Source organism: Erpetoichthys calabaricus, chromosome 17, assembly GCF_900747795.2.
Source record: "Erpetoichthys calabaricus chromosome 17, fErpCal1.3, whole genome shotgun sequence".
NCBI classification, from domain to species: domain Eukaryota; kingdom Metazoa; phylum Chordata; class Cladistia; order Polypteriformes; family Polypteridae; genus Erpetoichthys; species Erpetoichthys calabaricus.
Genome location: NC_041410.2, coordinates 3,116,061 through 3,133,852, shown reverse-complemented (window position 1 = coordinate 3,133,852; position 17,792 = coordinate 3,116,061). Strand labels below are relative to the sequence as shown.

Below are 17,792 nucleotides of genomic sequence, written 5' to 3'. Positions count from 1 at the left end.
CAAAAAAACTCCAGACGGCTGGAGAAAAAAAAATAAAATCTGTCAGTCACTGCAAACAAAGAAGTGGGGACATCTTTTTCAAAAATGATTAAGAAAACTTTCAGAGGCAGATTAATTTTTGCCACAATTGGAAACTAGTAACTTCAAAGTATGACGATACAAAACTTAACTTTAAATATGCCTGGCTTGGTTTTTGTCATATTCCTAAAAATACTATTTGGCTCATTTTATTCATATGAAAGAAAAAAATTGTACATAATTATCAAAATCAAGATACTGCAAGAATTTTTTAAGCCATCAACAGCAGTTCACAAGCATCATGCTTCTCCTTAATTTATTAACTCTGAACATATTTCACAGATGCATAAAAGACTGTCTTTATCACAGGATATTCAGAAAATAGAAATATTTAACCTTTAATGCACTCCTTTATAGTGCCACTGGTACAGCAAGACAATTGTTCAAAGGGTTCAGACATATGATATACTTCTAATTCTGCCACAATAAAGTATGCAAGCTGTACTGAGCAAAAACGGTCTTTGACTTTTGCTACAACACACCAAAGATTAAACCAACACGTTCAGATTTTTATTTTTTAATCTGAGAGCACTTTTCTTGATTAGCTAAATGCATCCTGATATACCAAATATGAGGGATGTTCAAAATGTTTCCGTACTTTTATATTTTCATTGTGAACGGTGAAGGCGGGAGGGATAGTAATTGGGCATTAAAAAGCTGGTACAACGCTGGGAAAATTGCATCTCAAATGAACGGGACTATAAAGAAAAGTGATGTCATTTGTTTTTGAAATTCTTAATAGAGTTTAAAAAAAAAAAAGAAAGTGCAGAAGCTTTTTGAACGAGCTGTGTTAGCCTGTGCTGTAAAAAGCCCGGGGTCCTAGAAACTATTGAAAATTGTCAGGAAACAAAAAACTGAAATGCAGAGATGTCAGGTGATTGCCAACATGCTGGCATCGCCTGTGCATTAGCAGTGGGAGGAAAAGTAAAAGGGATACGGTTTTGCCGATGTTAGCAGCTAAGCGACTTTGTCTTTCTTCTGAGGTTTCGGTTTGCTGACATGCTGGTCCCACTAGAGTTATGAGCGGCTAAGAGAGTTTTCCGTTTCCTAGGAGGTGGAGCCCTTAGCCCGACTCCACTTCTCACTTCTGGGCCGGACAGACACATAAACTTCCACCCGTAGATGTTTATATATACCAGTAACGGCGGACTGCACGATAACGTACAGTGAATACACTTGACTTATAGTTTTCATACTCTCTCTGTACGTTTAGCATTCGTTTGCTCAGAGGTTGATGCGCTTGCCGCTTCCTAAGCAGCTGTTGTTTTCTCCACTCTAGAGCCCGCTTCTTCTCTTCTTCCGTCGGCATCTTCTTGCGTTAATTAAAACTGATTAAGTCAGTTTTTGTGTTGCAATTACTTAGTATGTTTTCTTAATTTTTTACTTAAGCTGGTACTTAAGTGTTCAATCTGCCTCAAGAATGATTTAAGATATGAAGAGGTTGAGGAAGTGACGGTGAAGGTGGTAGCGATGATACCCTCTAGATATCTACCTCGAGAATGAGATGAGATATGGAGAGGTAGGGGAAGTAACGGCAAAGGTGGTAGGGATGAGAATGGTGCCTGTACACATGCCCCACACGGCCACCCTGTTGCCCGGTGCCAAGAGTTGATTCTACAATAAAATAAAATAATATAAAAATAAAAAAAGAGTAATAAAAATCTTCACCCTGAAAACAGACAGTAGAGGTCATGTAGTATATGTGTACCAAATTTCAGGTCAACAGGTGAAATGGTTTGTGAGCTACAGGTGATTTACAATCCTGGACAGACAAACAGACAGCCACGGTAGTGTATTATACAGACAGACGGATAGATAGATATAAATAAAATATCCAACATCTGTCTGTATGTCTGTCTGCTTTTCACGAGAGAACTACTTAATGGATTTAGTTTTTTTTTTTTCTATAATTTGATTAAACACCCCGTGATGATTAAAAAGGTAAGTCTATCAATGTAGTATTTGTTAAAAATGAAACAGGCAGCCTGCTGATCATATTTATGATTTTTCAAACATTCATTTTACATTTTGAGATAATATACAAAATTAAGAATGCTTGTTTTTTAATCTTTGTTTTACCTTAAATGTCACACATCATGTTTGCTTCACAAAGATGATGAAAATGGCAAGCCTTCAAATAGCTGTATTATTTGTTAAAACAAAAACAGCCAGAATATTGGCCACATTACTAATTTTATTTTAATATATAAAACGTTCATTTTATGTTGAGAAGCCCATGGAATCATCACTGGATATTTTAAAACTTATTTTTATTCTTGAATTTGCATCTGAATTTCCCCATGGGATTATTAACATTTATCTAAAGTACGATATATTACATTATTATTACTTAGTGGACACCTTTATCCAAGACATCTGACAACATTTGACAGATACAATTGCTTACATTTTTGTCTCTTATTCAAATTGACGCACAGGCAGATGAAGTGACTTACTCATGGTCAACAGTGTCACTAATGGGATTTGAACCCACAACCTCAGGGTTTGAGATCCCAAGTCCAAAGCTTTTAATCACTATGCCACACTGATTTAAATCTTTGTTTTACCTCAAATATCACAAGATCACCATGCCTGACCTGTCATGATGATGAAAAGGTCGAGTTTGTCCATGGCTGTTGTTCAATACAATAAAAAGAGCCAGCTTATATTGGTAAGTTTTCAAATCTATCAATATTCATTTTACATTTTTGCTTTGCAAGCTCCATCTAATTATCACTGGAAATATTTTTTTTGGTAAACCATCACTACACAGCATTAATTACAAACACTTGTTCTTAACCTTTGCTTTACATTAATCATTATGGCTAGTCAAACAGGATTTTGTGATATTTTTAAGGGTGCATCCATCACTCACTGAAACAAAAAGAGTTAACTTATTGCCGACAGTTCCGAGTATCGTTGTCATCACCATTTTGCCACTGTGAGTTAATTCAGGTGATTGCCTTGCAACAATAAAACAACTTACAACTTAATAAAAAATGAAATTATTAGGACAGTTACGTATCATGTCGTGTGTCTTCAGTATGTCCCTGCACTTTTAGCAGCATTTCCTGCTAACCCATTCATCCTTCATAATGAAGGCAATGGACAGTAATCAATTAATCAAAAAAATAATAATAATAAAACTCTCAGACTTACACCAATAAATAATAAGTACAGGGAAGCGCTTCTCCTGATCACTTCCGCGTTCATGTTTATTAAAAATACGAAAGAATACAAACGGAATTAATCTAAAAGACTGGCAATTAACTAACAAAAAGTTCCTAACCTGTGTCAACCGCATTCCCTCAAAGAAAACCCATACAGTTGAGATGAAAGATTCGTCCGTTTTAAAGCCCCACTGAGGAATCTTCTTGTATACATTACTAGCTTGACGATTTACGTGGCTGTCCATTCCTGTGCCCGAATAAACAAGCGCGTCCTCGATTTGGAACAGATTACAGTCTCATTGACGTGATTTTACATGTCTGCCATACAACAAATATGGCATCTGTACGAGCGCCCGATTGTTGGCTTTAGCCAGTCTGCCAAGCGGACGTTACTTTGCCACTCGATGTGGCATCTCCGACAGTCATGACGCGGGTCCCACTTTGACATGCTTGGCGCCGGTCCTGTCACGTGACGCAAGTCCCGCGCATACTTTCGGATCCCGCCCACAGACGGAGCACTACATGGCACTGGGGCGATCGTCACGAGTGGTATGATCAGTTTTCTTAACGCAGCTTTTAATAAATGGCGAAATACCAAAAACACATATTTCGAATACTTTATCCAGTTATGCAGGTTAACAAATAAACAAATGTGTTTAATGGTTTTAACGAACGAGGCGCTTTTCCCGATTGCCGCTATTATCGCGCTAGGAAAAGGGAACATGCAACTTTACAACAAATTGATGAGGACGTCCTCGCTGGAAAGTATAAAAAGAAACTCAACGTTGGTTATAAGGGATGAGTGGAAAAGGCACCCGTTTAATCCACCGTTATTCCATGAGACGGTGAAGCTTTCGAAGTTCACAATAGAGAAGTATTAAACGCAGCCGTGCGATTCTTCGCTGCGTTGAACCACACGGGCCTCCACCATAATCGGCTCAGTTTCAAATGAGCTGGCTAGCTGATTGAAATGTTCAATTTAGATTACTAGTTAACCTCACCTGCATGTTTTTGTACAGGAGGGGGAAAACTCGCGCAGACACGAACTGGGCGTGCAAACGGTATTAAATACAATGAAACCATCCATCCATTTTCCAACCCGCTGAATCCGAACACAGGGTCACGGGGGTCTGCTGGAGCCAATCCCAGCCAACACAGGGCACAAGGCAGGAACCAATCCCGGGCAGGGTGCCAACCCACCGCAGGACACACACAAGCACACCCACACACCAAGCACACACTAGGGCCAATTTAGAATCGCCAATCCACCTAACCTGCATGTCTTTGGACTGTGGGAGGAAACCGGAGCGCCCGGAGGAAACCCACGCAGACACGGGGAGAACATGCAAACTCCACGCAGGGAGGACCCGGGAAGCGAACCCGGGTCCCCAGGTCTCCCAACTGCGAGGCAGCAGCGCTACCCACTGCCATTTTAACACATTCTTGTTTAATCATCGCACTGTGGAGTGGCAACGTGAAGAATTCTTGACAACATTACTGCTAATGGCAAATAAAATGACATTTAGCTTTGCTGCATCACATCTCCATTGCCCTGGGCGTGAAAACCATCCCACTCTGTGTGCAGGTGAAACCAATCCTGCTATTCCCGAGTGAGTGTTCTCCAGGTCACCTGGTGTCTTCCTAAATCCATGCATCATAGAAGTAAATGTGAACGTGTCCTGCAGTATGACAGGAGTTCCATCCAGGATCCATTCCTGACCTGCATGTTATTCTTTTTGTGATCAGATGTTTATTAGTTTTTCAAAAAGACAAAGAAGAGTAAACTTGATTTATCAATAAGAATTTCAGCAAAGTTATGGTAACCATTAGTCAATGATTAAAAATGCTCAATGCCACCCTTACAAGCCTAGCTGACGCCCCTAAAATAATAAATAAATAATGGGAAGACACTATATGGTTGTAACAAGACTTAGAGCAACTATGGAGATTTGACTGGTGTGGTTAATGGGAAACTTTGCCAGATGGGGGACAAACATAATCAAAGGACAAAAGGTGGTATTTCCACCAGCCACAGGGCAGCAAAACCTTTCTCTGGGTGCTCCGGTTTGGTTGCCTGACAGAGCTCTTGGGATTGCGCATTCCTGTTTGTCAGGGGATACAGCTGACCTGCGAGTGCTTCCAGACTATGCTCCTGGTATGCCAGAAGTACTGCCAGGTTGAGCTTTAAAACTCACCTCCTTGACTCTGTCAAGTGAGTTCAGAGTAGGAATGACAGGAGTGGCAAGAGCTCATCTAAAATAAGGAGGAAACAAAGCAGGGTGAAAAAACAACAGGGAAATGAAAGTAGTGTGATAATAGGTCTGTACTGGAAGATAGTTGTCTTAACATTTTATTTGCTTCCTGAACTTTGTGCAACTATGTTTTGGTGTACAAGACCATCCAGCATAATATAGCATATATATATATAATACGCTACCGTGGCTGTTTGTCTGTCCAGGATTCTAAATCACTTGTAGCTTGCAAACCATTTGACCTGAAATTTGATACATATATACTATGTGGCATCTACTATCCACTTTCAGGGTGATGATTGACCTCCAAGGTTTTTCCTCTTTTTTAAAATTATTTTTATTGTAGAATCAGCTCTCGGTAGCAACCAGCCGTGAGGCACATGCATACGTGTGCCGTTCTCATCCCTACCACCTTTGTCGTCACTTCCCCTACATCTTAATATCTTAAATCATTCTTCAGGCAGATTGAAAAATTAAGGAAAACGTACTAAGTAATGGCAACACAAACACTGACTTAATCAGTTTTAACGTGAAAAGATGCAGACGAAAGAAGAGGGCCGCTAGGGTGGAGAGAATAAGAGCTGCTCAGGAAGCAGTAAGCACATCAACCTCTGAGCAAACGAATGATAAACGTACAGAGAAAGAGGATGAAAACTAGGAATGTCAAGTCAAGTGTATTCACTGCACAATATCATGCAGTAAGCCATTACTGGTGCCTACTATTTTATTCTAATTTTATCCTGGATTTGGATGATGCAGAAATCCACTTTGTCACATTAGATTTATTTCGGCTGCATTTGTGCTTGCTTTGTTAAGAAGAGTGTTACAGTGACTGTCATGAAAGAACGAAATAAAAAAAAAAAAATTGCCCATATATATTATATATATACACACATACACACACACATACATACACATATATAAAAAGCTCATACAACAATTACCCTGAAACAGCTAGTTCTAGATGAAGAAGGCTCATTAGTTTTCCATTAAAACCATAAAAACAAGCAAATCTGGGGACTTCCATTGGGAAGGAAGAATCAAATTTAGAAGCCACTGTCCCCAAGGCAAACAGCCTTTTTTTTCAGCTCAGGTAATGGAAACAAGAGTGACACATCTAGTAGGAAGTAAGTTTGATTATTTTTGATTTTGATCCCCAAAGAGAAATGTATTTTTTTGGAGGTCAAAAAAAAAAAAAAAAAAACGGTAAGCCACTCCAATGGATTCAATTTTCAGGTTAAGGGCCTTGCTCAAGGGGCCAATGGAGCAGGATCCCTTCTGGCAGTAATGGGATTTGAACCAGCAACCTTCCAGTTGCCAGCACAGATCCTTAACCTCAGAGCCACCACTCCACGGTTTGGTAAGTGTAAAAAAAAAAAAAAAAAAAAAAAATTAAGAACAAATATACCAGGGAAATAGTTTGATATAAGCAGTCCAAAGGTTTAAACTGGAAAGTACTGCCAAAAATATTAATAAAAATTCAATGGGCATTGGCTAGGCAGATTTAGATCCACCACCCATGCTGGGTAAGGTAAAGATGATGAACAGTTTGGAACTGGGCGTCTTGTAGTTCTAACTTGCACAGGACGCTTCAATGATAAATCTGGTCTCCCTGAGATGTACTGGATGAACAGCTTCGGAATATGAATGAATGAGCAACTTCATGAGAGTGAATTTCAAAATGATGTTGACAGGATGTATGTATGTCCTATTCCACAGCAATTTGTCTAGAACTGTCTTTTTGTATTTTATTCTGTCTATACTAGACATTTTAGCAAATTTTTTTTGAACATCTCTTAGAGTGATAAAACTGCCTTGCATGTCATTTGGGGTTAAATATTTACATAAACAACAGTCCCGGTGCTGTGTGTCTCATCTGTTGATGACAAAAAATGATTGAAGGCAGCTCAAATTTCATTCCATTTTTTCCAAATTTCCATTTTCATTCCATATGAGCTGTCAGGCAAGAGTAGATGAGGAAGGCCTAAGAGAAGGTTTATGGATGTGGTGAGAGGGGACATGCAGGTGATGAGTATGACAGAGCAAGATGACAAGGACAGGAAGATATGGAAGAAGAGGATCTGCTGTGGCAACCCTAATGGGAGCAGCCAAAAGAAGAAGAAGACAGTGCCATCAAAATTATATTTTAACCATGTAACCTAATAATTTTTAGGAAAAAAGTATTTAAGAACTTAACACATAAAGTTATTTGTCAAAATGCATTTCTTAAATAATTGTACTCCTCATGAGAGCCATACCTCCAGCCTGTGCCAACGTTTGGTCTGCAGTCTGCACCGAAACTGCAGTGGCTGTGCCATCACCGACTGTGGATGCAGGGAAGTATGCAAACCTTGTCTCACCACTGTCTGTTGCAGGGCTGCCACCATTACTAAAAGGGTTCTGAATCACTGCCTGTCAGAGGAAGACATTTGAAAATCAAATTAAAACAGTATGGAGAGGCAAGTACTTCTGAGTGCAGACTTAAGAGTACACCAAGGTTAAGCAAAACCTTTTGTATGGCAAAAATACAGGGTGTCCATAAAGTCCATGTGCAATTTAAAATAGTTGTAACTTTGTAAGTATATGTAATAGAAAGAATCTGTAAAAAAAAGATTAGAAAAGAAATAACAGTAATAATAATAATACATTTAATTTAAAGTATAGGGCACTTTACATTAGCAGTAAATCTCAAAGTGCAACATAAAAAGTTTAAACAAAGGCAAAGCAAGATAAAAACAGAGATAAAACAACAATAATTATAGCATTCTTGTTAATAAGCTTTCCTAAATTGAAAAGTCTTTAGCGGTTTTTTACCATCTGCTGTGTTCTCAGGCTCTCTGGTAGGACATTCCAGAGCCGTGGAGCAGCGGCCACAAAGGCTCGGTCACCCATTGTATGAAGTTTGGTCACGGGGGGGTTGGGGGGGCGAAGGCGGTAGGTATTTACAAAATGGAGGTTTCTTGTAGTGGATTTTAGTTTAAGGAGTTCCTTGAGATATTGTGGAGCATTTCCATGGATACACTGGTGAGTAAACAAACAGAGTTTGTATTCGATATGGAGATGGATAGGGAGCCAATGAAGTGGCCGAAGGATTGGTGAGATGTGTTCATATTTCCGCACCCTCATCTGGGTTCCTGCAGCACTATTTTGAATTTGTTGGAGCTTTTGAAGGCTCTTGTTGGGTATCCCGATGAGGAGTGTGCATTACAATAATCTAGTCTGGATGAGACAAAGGCATGAACCAGCTTTTCAGCATCACAGAGGGAGAGGTAGGGAAAGTTTGGCTATGTTTCGGAGATGAAGGAATGCAATTTTACAAAGGTGATGGACATGTGTATCAAATGACAGATGGGAGTCTAACTTGACACCCAGATTTGTAACAGAAGGGGAGAGGGTAATGGTACGGTCAAAAAAGGAAATATAATTTACAGAGGAACAAAGTTGATGGGGGATGCCAATTAAAAGAGCTTCAGTTTTGGTGCTGTTCAGCTTGAGGAAGTTCTTGGACATCCAGGCCTCAATCTCATCCAAGCCAGAAACACTTCCATTTTTTATTGCTCTTGTTAATTTTCAACATGTCCACCATCATTACTAATACAAAGGGTAATACGATTCTGTAGTAGTAATACCACCAATCACATCAGTTATCCTAGCTTGCAAGTCTTCTAAAGATCGAGGTTTGGTTGAATAAACATTCGTTTTCACATCTCCCCCTAAAAAGAAATCCAACGGAGTCAAATCTGGCAAACGTGGAGGCCAAGAAAATGGGCCACACCTTTTCCAATCCATCTATTGGGGAATCTCATGTAGAAAGTGTCTAACATGCAAAGCAAAGTGACACAAAGTGCCCGAAACATCCATTAAATTCCGAGGACACCTTGCCACAATATCTCTGAAAAGGATGTTTAATGATTACGTCCAGTCCATCAGTTTAGGGATGCATCCATTCCAGCAAGCATTGGCGCAAGACAGAAACAAAACTTCTGGTCGGGGCATCAGTTCAACGCAAGGTCAACACAAGCACACAGATACACTGGCGTCATTGTAGCTTCACCAAATCCCCAGACCTTCATGTCTTTGGATGGAAAACTGAGCCCACTGTGGAAACTCACCAGGAAAACATGCAAACTCCAGGCAGGGATCACAAGGGACGTGACGTGACTCCCTGCAAGACAGCAGTGCTACCGCTCTGCCACCCCATATATGTAACTATTAACAGTATTCATTATTTAAACAAAGTTAACGATTTATCTGTAAAATGTAACACACATTTTTTTAATGTATTTCATCATGAAAGTGATATCAAGTATAAATCTAAGAATTCTAAATATGCAGAGAGCTGGAATATTATAAATGTAATGTTTTCTGTGTGGCAATGCTGCTTGTTGCTGCTGTCCATTCAGGAGGAAGCCCCAGCGATTAACAACTGGGTGGGTTTTAAGATGACGTTTACGACGGTTTGCTTTAATGATAAAGTAAACTACGAGGTTAAAGTGGACATTTTGAGTTTAAAGCCGAAATTTCCAATTTATTCAAAAAATAGACATTTTCATTATGTCCTTATTTTTTTTCTCTGTGGCTCAAATATGCCACCGTACATTCTGATGGTTTTGTGAAGTTTTAAAATGTGTGGTGTCATTACTTTGGGGAATATGCAACGCTTGAATGTCAAAGCAATACAAATACATTTGTATGTCGGCATTTTGCTTCACCACATCGAACCATTCATCAAACATCGAAGCGCGCACATCAATCTGCAAAGCGGCTGGAGTAAGCAAGAAATTCAGGGTCTGAATGTGGAGAGTTATGACGATATTCCAGAAGAAGATGACACGATGACTGTATTTGGATAAATGTATATCGTTGTACATGAATAAATAAAATATCCCCTGAAAATAAGCCCTAGTGCATCTTTTGGAGCAAAAATTAATATAAGACGCGGTCTTATTTTCGGGGAAGCACGGTATTGATAAAAATTGCTAGGTTTAATTATGATGAAAAGGGAAATGCAAATCAAATGCATGACAGAGAAAAAACAAACTGTCCACAGTAAAAGTGCACATGTTCAGCATCACACCGTACAAAGCCCGATTATAAACAAACGCTCATTAAACAAAGCTTGGCAAAGAAGAAAGCCGCCAAGTATAAATGTCCCGTTCAGCTTATCTCATTTTCTTTCTTTTTTTTTTTTTAAAACATTGCATTCATCTTAAAACATTGGAAATAACTTGGAAAGCATAAAAGATTTAGCATCTGACCTAAAATACATTGTTTACATACCTAAATGACTCTTTAAGACTTAAAAGACAGTCAGTAATAGTACAAAAATATACAGAATTAACTTACATTTATTACATTTCAGTTCTGTCCTTATTGACATATATAGTATGTACAGTTGTGCTTGAAAGTTTGTGAACCCTTTAGAATTTTCTATATTTCTGCATAAATATGACCTAAAACATCATCAGATTTTCACTCAAGTCCTAAAAGTAGATAAAGAGAAACCAGTTAAACAAATGAGACAAAAATATTATACTTGCTCATTTATTTATAAAGGAAAATGATCGAATATTACATATTTGTGAGTGGCAGAAGTATGTGAACCTTTGCTTTCAGTATCTGGTGTGACCCCCCTTTGCAGCAATAACTGCAAGTAAACGTTTCCGGTAACTGTTGATCAGTCCTGCACACCGGCTTGGAGGAATCTGAGCCCATTACTCCGTACAGAACAGCTTCAACTCTGGGATGTTGGTGGGTTTCCTCACGATCGATCGATCGATCGATAGATAGATAGATACTTTATTAATCCCAAGGGGAAATTCACAATTGCAAATTACAATAACAATAATATCACAATAACAATTACAAATTCACATTAACTGCTTGCTTCAGGTCCTTCCACGACATTTCGATTGGATTAAGGTCAGGACTTTGACTTGGCCATTCCAAAACATTCAACTTTATTCTTCTTTAACCATTCTTTGGTAGAATGACTTGTGTGCTTAGGGTCATTGTCTTGCTGCATGACCCACCTTCTCTTGAGATTCAGTTCATGGACAGATGTCCGGACATTTTCCTTTAGAATTCTCTGATATAATTCAGAATTCATTGTTCCATCAATGAAGGCAAGCCGTACTGGCCCAGATGCAGCAAAACAGGACCAAACCATGATACTACCACCACATTTCACAGATGGGATAAGGTTCTTATGCTGGAATGCAGTGTTTTCCTTTCTCCAAACAGAACACTTTTCATTTAAACCAAAAAGTTCTACTTTGGTCTCCTCCGTTCACAAAACATTCTTCCAATAGCCTTCTGGTTTGTCCACGTGATCTTTAGCAAACTGCAGACGAGCAGCAATGTTTTTTTTTTTTGGAGAGCAGTGGCTTTCTCCTTGCAACCCTGCCATGCACACCATTGCTGTTCAGTGTTCTCCTGATGGTGGACTCATGAACGTGAACATTAGCCAATGTGAGAGAGGCCTTCAGTTGCTTAGAAGTTACCCTGGGGTCCTTTGTGACCTCGCTGACTATTACACGCCTTGCTCTTGGAGTGATCTTTGTTGGTCGACCACTCCTGGGGAGGGTAACAATGGTTTTCAATTTCCTCCATTTGTACACAATCTGTCTGACTGTGGATTGGTGGAGTCCAAACTCTTTAGAGATGGTTTTGTAACCTTTTCCAGCCTGATGAGCATCAACAACTCTTTTTCTGAGGTCCTCAGAAATCTCCTTTGTTCGTGCCATGATACACTTCCACAAACATGTGTTGTGAAGAGCAGTCTTTAATAGATCCCTGTTCTTTAAATAACAGAGGGTGCCCACTCACACCTGATTGTCATCCCATTGACTGAAAACACCGGACTCGAATTTCACCTTCAAACTAACTGCTAATCCTAGAGGTTCACATACTTTTGCCACTCACCAATATGTAATATTCAATCATTTTGCTCAATAAATAAATGACCAAGTATAATATTTTTGTCTCATTTGTTTAACTGGTTTCTCTTTATCTACTTTTAGGACTTGAGTGAAAATCTGATGATGTTTTAGGTCATATTTATGCAGAAATATAGAAAATTTTAAAGGGTTCACAAACTTTCAAGCACAACTATAACAGCCTCTCATTCACCCATTTACATCATTATAGTAAAATGATACCAACACACTCTTAAACCAACACTAAATGAACCGTATGTTTGGATAACATTTATTTTTTAACACATTTTCTGGCAAACCAATTTTTACAACAATGGCTGCATTTTCATGGGAAGGGCGGCACAGTGGATAATTGCCACCATCTCACAACACTTGGAACACGGTGCAACTCCTGGCTGTGACGTCTTGTATGAAGAGTCTGCATGTTATGTTACCCATGCAAGTGTCCTCGAATGTCCACACAAAAGGACCGATTTGCAATTGTGGCTCAGTGAGAGAGACTGTCACTGTGTGATCTAGGATAGGAAAGCAATCCCATTTAGGGCTGCTTCCTCCCTTACCAGTTTTGACTCCAGCAGCTTGTGGCCCTGTACTGGAGAAATTTGGGATTGAAAGAAATGTTTGTAATTTAAAAGAACATTCATTTTGCTGTCGAGTAGCTTTCAGAATTGGTAGAGTGGACTTTCTTTATATTTTACTAATTATGCAACATCTACATTTTAAAGGAAATAAAGCACACAATTCAAGAGCTAAGAAACAATGTCCATTACCACCTGCGCAACGGCCTGCTGTCCCCCTGTAAATGCTGCAGTGGAAACAACGCTGACTGCCCCAGTAGCGTCTGTTTGGCCGTCCAGCTGTCCATCTGTCACCTGCACCACTCTGTATGTTACCTAAAGAAAGAAAGACACTCAAACATCGGGGACAATAAAATAGGAAAAACAGTCAATCTAAAAAGAAGGGGGGGGGGGGGGTTTAAGGGGTCAAAGATTAAAGGTAAAGCAGTAGTAATTTGGAGTAGCAGCCATACCACATGCACTTCAGAAGGGGTCATCCACCTGAAGCTAAGCCTGGTCAGGCCTGGCCAGGACTTGGAAACCAACCAGGAAAAGCTTGGTTTGCTGCTGGAAGAGGTGTTGGTGAGGCCAGCAGGGGGCGCTTACCCTGTGTTCTGTGTGTGGATCCCAATGTCCCAGTGCAGTGATGCTATTAAAATGGCGCCATCCTTCCGATGAGACATAAAACCGAGGTCCTCACTCTCTGTGGTCTTATAAAGATCCCTGGGCATCCTTTGTGAAGGGTAGGGTGTATCCTGATGTTCTGGCTAAATCGCCCACAATGGCCTAGTCCTTCTGGCTCCCTAATCACTCCATACTTCTAAGTGGCTAATTGTCTCTGTAAACAGTTAATATGTGGTACAAAAATGGCTGCTGTCATATCATCCACTGTGAAAAGTACTTTGAGTAGTGAGAAAAGCACTATATAAATGTAAACAATTCTTATTGTTATTAGTTTCTAATCATATTTACCTGTAAACTTGTTGCACTCAGCAAAGAGCACTATATAAAAATATTTTGACTTGAAATTGGCAGTAATCCATTTCTAGTAGGGTCAAATTAAAACCATCAAGTAATAAGCCCATACTCCAGTTGAAGACAAGCCTTTGGGGGATTTTTAACTGGCAAGGCTTGGCAGCTGCTTAAAAAATAAAGGACCAAGTGAAGCTCTTTTTAGCAATTAAACATTATGATATTACCATTATAGCTCAATATTAACTGTAACCATGCAGCTTCAATATCCAGATACCTTCATACTCTTAATGTTTTCTCTACATAAGATATTTAAGTCTGGGTCAGAAATGGCTTTACAAGTATCTTAATGTTTTCATGGTTGTGAAAATTTGCAGTGATCTTGAATAAAAAGCAATGTTATTGGGGAAAATTAAAAAAATTATTTGGTTATCTCATAAATCAAAATCGTGAATTTCTCATATACTCAGATATGGGGATGGATATTTGAGGAGTAAACCGCAAGACAATGATTATATTTTTTATATTATGGACATTAAAAAACCATCAACAACAAATCAAATTAATAACACATTGAACAATTATTATAAAAGTGAAGCTGAAAAAAATCAGACTCTGCAGCTGCATGAATAAAAAAATAACACTTCCGGTTGGCGGAAATAGCTCAAAAGTTGATAGAAATCTGTTTTTGTACCTAATACTTGTATGTAAAATGTGGTTGACCTAAGTGAAAGCGTACTTAAGTTACCGTGTTTACACACAAACACAGACATAATTCCAAAAATTATATTTTCGGACTCTGGGAGGTCAAAAACGTTGAGATTCATCAAAATCTTGAAATCAAATTTTTGGATGATTACAATATTTTCCCTACAAGAAAGTTAATTGGACTCTGGGAGGTCAAAAACATCGAGATTCATCAAAATCTTGAGGTTGAATTTTTGGATGATTACAATACTTACCCTATACTTAGTATATGATAAAGTTAAAATGCTGTCCTGGTAATTTGCACGAGTACAAGCTAAAGTACCACTTCCAGTTAATGGAAATAGCCCAAAAGTTGATAGAAATCTACATTTTCTACCTAATACTTGTATGCGAAATTTGGTTGACCGAAGTGAAAGTGTATTCTAGTTATCATGTTTACACACACACACACACACACACACACACACACGTGTGCATGCAGACACACATAATTCCAAAAATGGTATTTTTGGACTCTAAAACGTTGAAAATCATAAAAATCTCGAAATTTAATTTTTGGATGCTTAAAATACTTTCCCTATGAGAAAGTAAATTGGACTCTGGGAGGTCAAAAACATCGACTTTTTGAACAATTACAATGCTTTCCTTATACTTTGTATACGAGAATGTAAAAATGCTGTCCTGGTAAAAATGCTGGTAATCTGCACAAGTAAAAGGTAAAGCAACACTTCCAGTTAATGGAAATAGCCCAAAAGTTGATAGAAATTTATGTTTTGTACCTAATGAAGTGAAGGTGTACTTAAGTTATGTTTACACAAACACATAAACACAAGTTATCAAGTTATCATTTACATACACACACACAGACATCATTCCAAAAATTGTATTTTTGGACTTGGGGAGGTCTAAAATTTCGTGATTCATCAAAATCTCAACATCGAATCTTTGGACGATTACAATATTTTCTCTATACTTTGTATACGAGAAAGTAATAATAGTGGATGAATACTATTTATAAATGTCATACTTGACTGTTTCACTAAAACTGAAAGTACGTACAGATATTATCCCTTTAAAAAATATGAATATTAGAATTTCCAGCAAAATGTTTACCAGGTCAGTAAGATTTTCTGTAGCTGTAGCTTTTTTCTGCTGGGTGGAGAGGTAAAATTAAGGGGGTATATGTGTATTGAAGCTCAAGTATTACGAGACACACTGGCCCAGTGCAGCAACATACTCATCTTCACTTCTGACACATTTTAATAACTTGTTTAGTCTTAAACTGTACTACACAGAATAAACTAGCAAGTACGGGCGAAAACATAACTTTGACCAGTCTGGACACAGTTTTCCATGCTGTTATCAGAATAATTTGCTGTTCACCTGAGCCAAGTTGTTGTAGAGCTCGTCTGGCCCCCTCTGATCTCTAGAATTATAAAAGACTTTGTTGGACAGTTATCGTATCCAAAGATCTTGACCATACATTGTTCTTCTCTCTCTTGTTAAATGAACCCTAGCTTGAAGGAGTCTATAAATTTTTTACACTTAAGATTTCTCACTTAAAGATTTACCAATGTTGTTTCTGGTCCTAGAGTGTGTATATAAACACAGGGAACTCCAGTTTCTGCATTCCATCTTGCCTGAAGAAGGGGCCTGAGTTGCCTCGAAAGCTTGCATATTGTAATCTTTTTAGTTAGCCCATAAAGGGGGTCATTCTGCTTGACTTTTCTCTAAATTAGTTGTCCTGAAAACCATTTTTACTATAGTTCTTGCTATTAAAGGAAATCTATAAACCAAAGATTAGATGAACAAGAGATCAAGAAATGAACATAAAAGTAATGCAGTAATATGATTTCATTTTGACAAACTGCCAGTGTCCTGTACAGCACAAGTCATTTATGCCAAATTATAAGAATAAATGCTCTTATTAAACTTTCTGGATGCCATATGCTGCTTAGAACTTTCTACAAACAGTAAATTAACTTTTTTTTTTTATTTATTTATTTATTTTTAAGTGTTTTTCAGGGAAACATTTTTTTCAATGAATTACTCTTGCTGTTTAGATTCATCAAAGATAGCTTTATGCAAGACTTAATGGAACATTTATCTGACGTTACCAGCAATTCATCCATTAATTTTTGTGAACCACATTATCTCATCATAACAGGAAAGCAGTAGCTAATTCTGGCAGCACTGACTGGTGGTGGTGGTGTGGGGGCTTTATAGGGATACCAGCCCATCTCAGGTACATATCCAGGTTGACTCATTAATTTGTGAGTGCTCAATCAACTCAATATGCACATTCTCAGTATGTGGGATAAAACTGGAATACCAGGGAAGATTCACACAAACGTGAAAACACAGAGTGACAAGTACTGCAGCCTCACAGCTCAAAATTCTAAGATTCACACTGTGCTTCTACACACTGAGTCACCATGACCACGACACCCACAGGAAATTTGTTAACATGGTCCTTTAGGATGTCATGGTGGTTGCTTGTGGCAGGGCCACTGCCTGTGTGAAATACGCACGTGTCTGTCTGCATGATCTGTTTTACCCTCACATTACAAAACAACAAGTGAACTTATGGGTCTAAAATGAATAAATGTTTATGTTTTTAGGAGTCTATTCTGTGATGGAGTGGCACTTCAGTCAGGTGTGTTCCCTGTCTTGTGCCCATTGCTCCCAGGAAAGGCCTCCTCTCCCCACAGTCCTACTTTGGACAACGCATGGAGAGTCCAAATGCTTTGTACTTCACAGGCTGAGCCTCCTACACATGACGTCCAAATGCAAAGCAATGCAGATAGATCATCACTTAAAACAAACTGAATACGGTATATACAGTAAATCTCTCTCTCTCTATTATATATATACCAGTAATGGCGCACTGCACGATAACGTGCAGTGAATACGCGTGACTTGAGCATTCATAGTTTTCATACTCTTTCTCTGTACATTTAGCATTTGTTTGCTCAGAGGTTGATGTGTTTGCTGATTCCTGAGCAGCTCTTTCTGTAGTGGCCCACTTCTTCTTTTCTTTCGTTGGCACCTTTTCACGTTAAAACTGATTAAGTCAGTATTTGTGTTGCAATTTCTTAGTACGTTTTCCTTAATTTT

General features: G+C 38.6%; 1 protein-coding gene across 2 annotated transcripts in view; it reads right to left on the bottom strand.

Moving 5' to 3' along the window:
* LOC114668258 (upstream stimulatory factor 2-like) overlaps positions 1-17,792 on the bottom strand; it is a 72,704-nt gene that overhangs the window by 13,115 nt on the left and 41,797 nt on the right. Inside the window, exons 4-5 of one of the 2 annotated variants that reach the window (XM_028823936.2) lie at positions 13,209-13,331; positions 7,759-7,912 (exon numbers count right to left, since the gene is read on the bottom strand). In XM_028823936.2, coding sequence (XP_028679769.1) covers positions 7,759-7,912; positions 13,209-13,331 — 277 coding nt within the window. The remainder of the gene's footprint in view (positions 1-7,758; positions 7,913-13,208; positions 13,332-17,792) is intronic. The other variant, XM_028823937.2, reaches the window with a different exon arrangement.